This window comes from Chionomys nivalis, chromosome 21, assembly GCF_950005125.1.
Source record: "Chionomys nivalis chromosome 21, mChiNiv1.1, whole genome shotgun sequence".
In the NCBI taxonomy this organism is placed as follows: Eukaryota; Metazoa; Chordata; class Mammalia; order Rodentia; family Cricetidae; genus Chionomys; species Chionomys nivalis.
Genome location: NC_080106.1, coordinates 23,333,130 through 23,335,341, shown reverse-complemented (window position 1 = coordinate 23,335,341; position 2,212 = coordinate 23,333,130). Strand labels below are relative to the sequence as shown.

The following is a 2,212-nucleotide window of genomic DNA, read 5'->3' as shown; positions in this document are numbered from 1 at the left end:
CATAGCTGCAAATATACCCTAACTTACATCCTACTGATAGCAATTTGGGTTTCTTCCAGGCTTTTGCAAGCATGAACAATACTGACATTAGTAACCTTGATCTTACATCATGATGCAATGCACAAACAGAAATGGGACTTCTAGGTCAAAGGCATGAGTATTTGCAGTGTTAGGCATCACCAAAATGATATGCTCAGTGACCGCACATTGAAGCAAGTTCACCAGCCTGATACACAGAATACTACTGCCTTTTGAATTATGCTAATCTCACCTTTAAAAAGTTGTGAGATCACCCCTTGCGCGCCACCGCCCCTTCCTTCTTCCTCGGCGCTACCTGCGAGGTGGCTGCCATCTCCTTTGCGGCATCATGGCTGCCCTCCGGCCTCTGGTGAAGCCCAAGATCGTCAAAAAGAGGACCAAGAAGTTCATCCGGCACCAGTCAGACCGATATGTCAAGATTAAGCGAAACTGGCGGAAACCCAGAGGTATTGACAACAGGGTGCGGAGAAGATTCAAGGACCAGATCCTGATGCCCAACATTGGTTACGGGAGCAACAAGAAAACCAAGCACATGCTGCCTAGCGGCTTCCGGAAGTTTCTGATCCACAACGTCAAGGAGCTGGAGGAGCTGCTGATGTGCAACAAGTCTTACTGTGCTGAGATTGCTCACAATGTTTCCTTCAAGAACCGAAAAGCCATCGTGGAAAGAACCCCGCAGCTGACCATCAGAGTCACCAATCCCAATGCCAGGCTGCGCAACGAAGAGAATGAATAGATGGCTTGCGTGTACGTTTTATTTGTGTTTAAATAAAACCACAAAAACTGCAAAAAAAAAAAAAAAAGTTGTAAGTGAATATTATCACATATTAGTTTTGTGTGTTTCCTTTTTAACATGTTTTGTGTATTTTACGTATATGGATTCATTGTATCCATATACATCTGCGGACCGGAAGAGGGCATCAGACAGTTGTGAGCTGCCACATGGGCATTGGGAATTGAACTCAGGAGCTTTGGAAGAACAGTGAGTGCTCTTAGCCATCTCTCCAGCCCTTCACTAAGTGTCTTAATGCAAATGCAAGAAAATACAAATATACTCATTTTATGACTTTTGTTAGGGAAATATAGTGAACAATGTACAATCTGTGCTATGCTTTTTAAAAATAGTAACTTTTCTGAGAAATATTAGATACATCTGAGGGCATAGCCCATGATAGAGCATTTTCCTGAGAATTTTGTATGTTTGCTTGTTTTCTGGTTTTTTGTTTTTGTTTTTTTTCCAAGACAGGGTTTCTCTGTAGCTTTGGAGCCTGTCCTGAAACTAGCTCTTGTAGACCAGGCTGGCCTCGAACTCACAGAGATCCACCTGCCTCTGCCTCCCGAGTGCTGGGATTAAAGGTGTATGTCACCACCGCCCGGCTTATGTTTACTTGTTTTTTGCAACAAGGTCTTGCTGTATATTCCAGGCTGTTTTAGTTAGGGTTTCTATTGCTATGAAGAGACACCATGACCACAGCAACTCTTGTAAAGGAAAACATTCAACTGGGGTTGGCTTACAGTTCAGAGGTTAGTCCATTGTCATCATGGTGGGAAACATGGAGGCATGCAAACAAACATGGTGGTAGAGAGATAGCTGACAGTTCTACATCTTTTTTTTAATATTAATTTATTTATTATGTATATACATGCCAGAAGAGGGTACCAGGTCTCAGTACAGATGGTAGTGAGCCACCATGTGGTTGCTGGGAATTGAACTCAGGACCTATGAAAGAACAGCCCACGTTCTTAATCTCTGAGCCATCTCTCCAGCCTGAGTTCTATATCTTGATCTGTGGGAAACAGGAAGTGACCCACACTAGGAATAGCTTGAGCGTATATGAGACCTCAAAGCCCACCTCCACAGTGGCACACTTCCTCCAACAAGGCTATGCCTACTAATAGTGCTACTCCCTATGGACCAAGCGTTCAAACACGAGTCTTGAATTTAGGATTCTTCTGCCTTAGTTTCCCAAGGGCTTGGGTTACTGGTCTATACTGCCATCAGGCCTCTCCTGAGCCTGTGTTAGAGGCTATTCCCCCTCCCTGGAAAGGTCCCCCTCCATCTCAACCTCACTTGCATTTGTTCCACCTCAGATCCAATGTCAGCACCCAAGTGAGGCCTAAACTGACCACCTCCTCTTGGCAGCTCCCCTGTCTTTCTCTAATACGTCCTTCT

At 44.4% G+C, this 2,212-nt stretch overlaps 1 protein-coding gene across 1 annotated transcript; it reads left to right on the top strand.

Moving 5' to 3' along the window:
- Positions 1-300: 300 nt before the first annotated feature.
- On the top strand, positions 301-775 carry LOC130863903 (60S ribosomal protein L32-like). The gene has a single exon (XM_057754240.1). The coding sequence runs from the start codon at positions 368-370 to the stop codon at positions 773-775; it is 408 nt and encodes a 135-aa protein (XP_057610223.1). The 5' UTR covers positions 301-367.
- Positions 776-2,212: the final 1,437 nt, after the last annotated feature.

Bases quoted from the DNA above. Each gene is read 5' to 3' on its own strand.
- LOC130863903 (XM_057754240.1), top strand. From the start codon at position 368: ATGGCTGCCCTCCGGCCTCTGGTGAAGCCCAAGATCGTCAAAAAGAGG.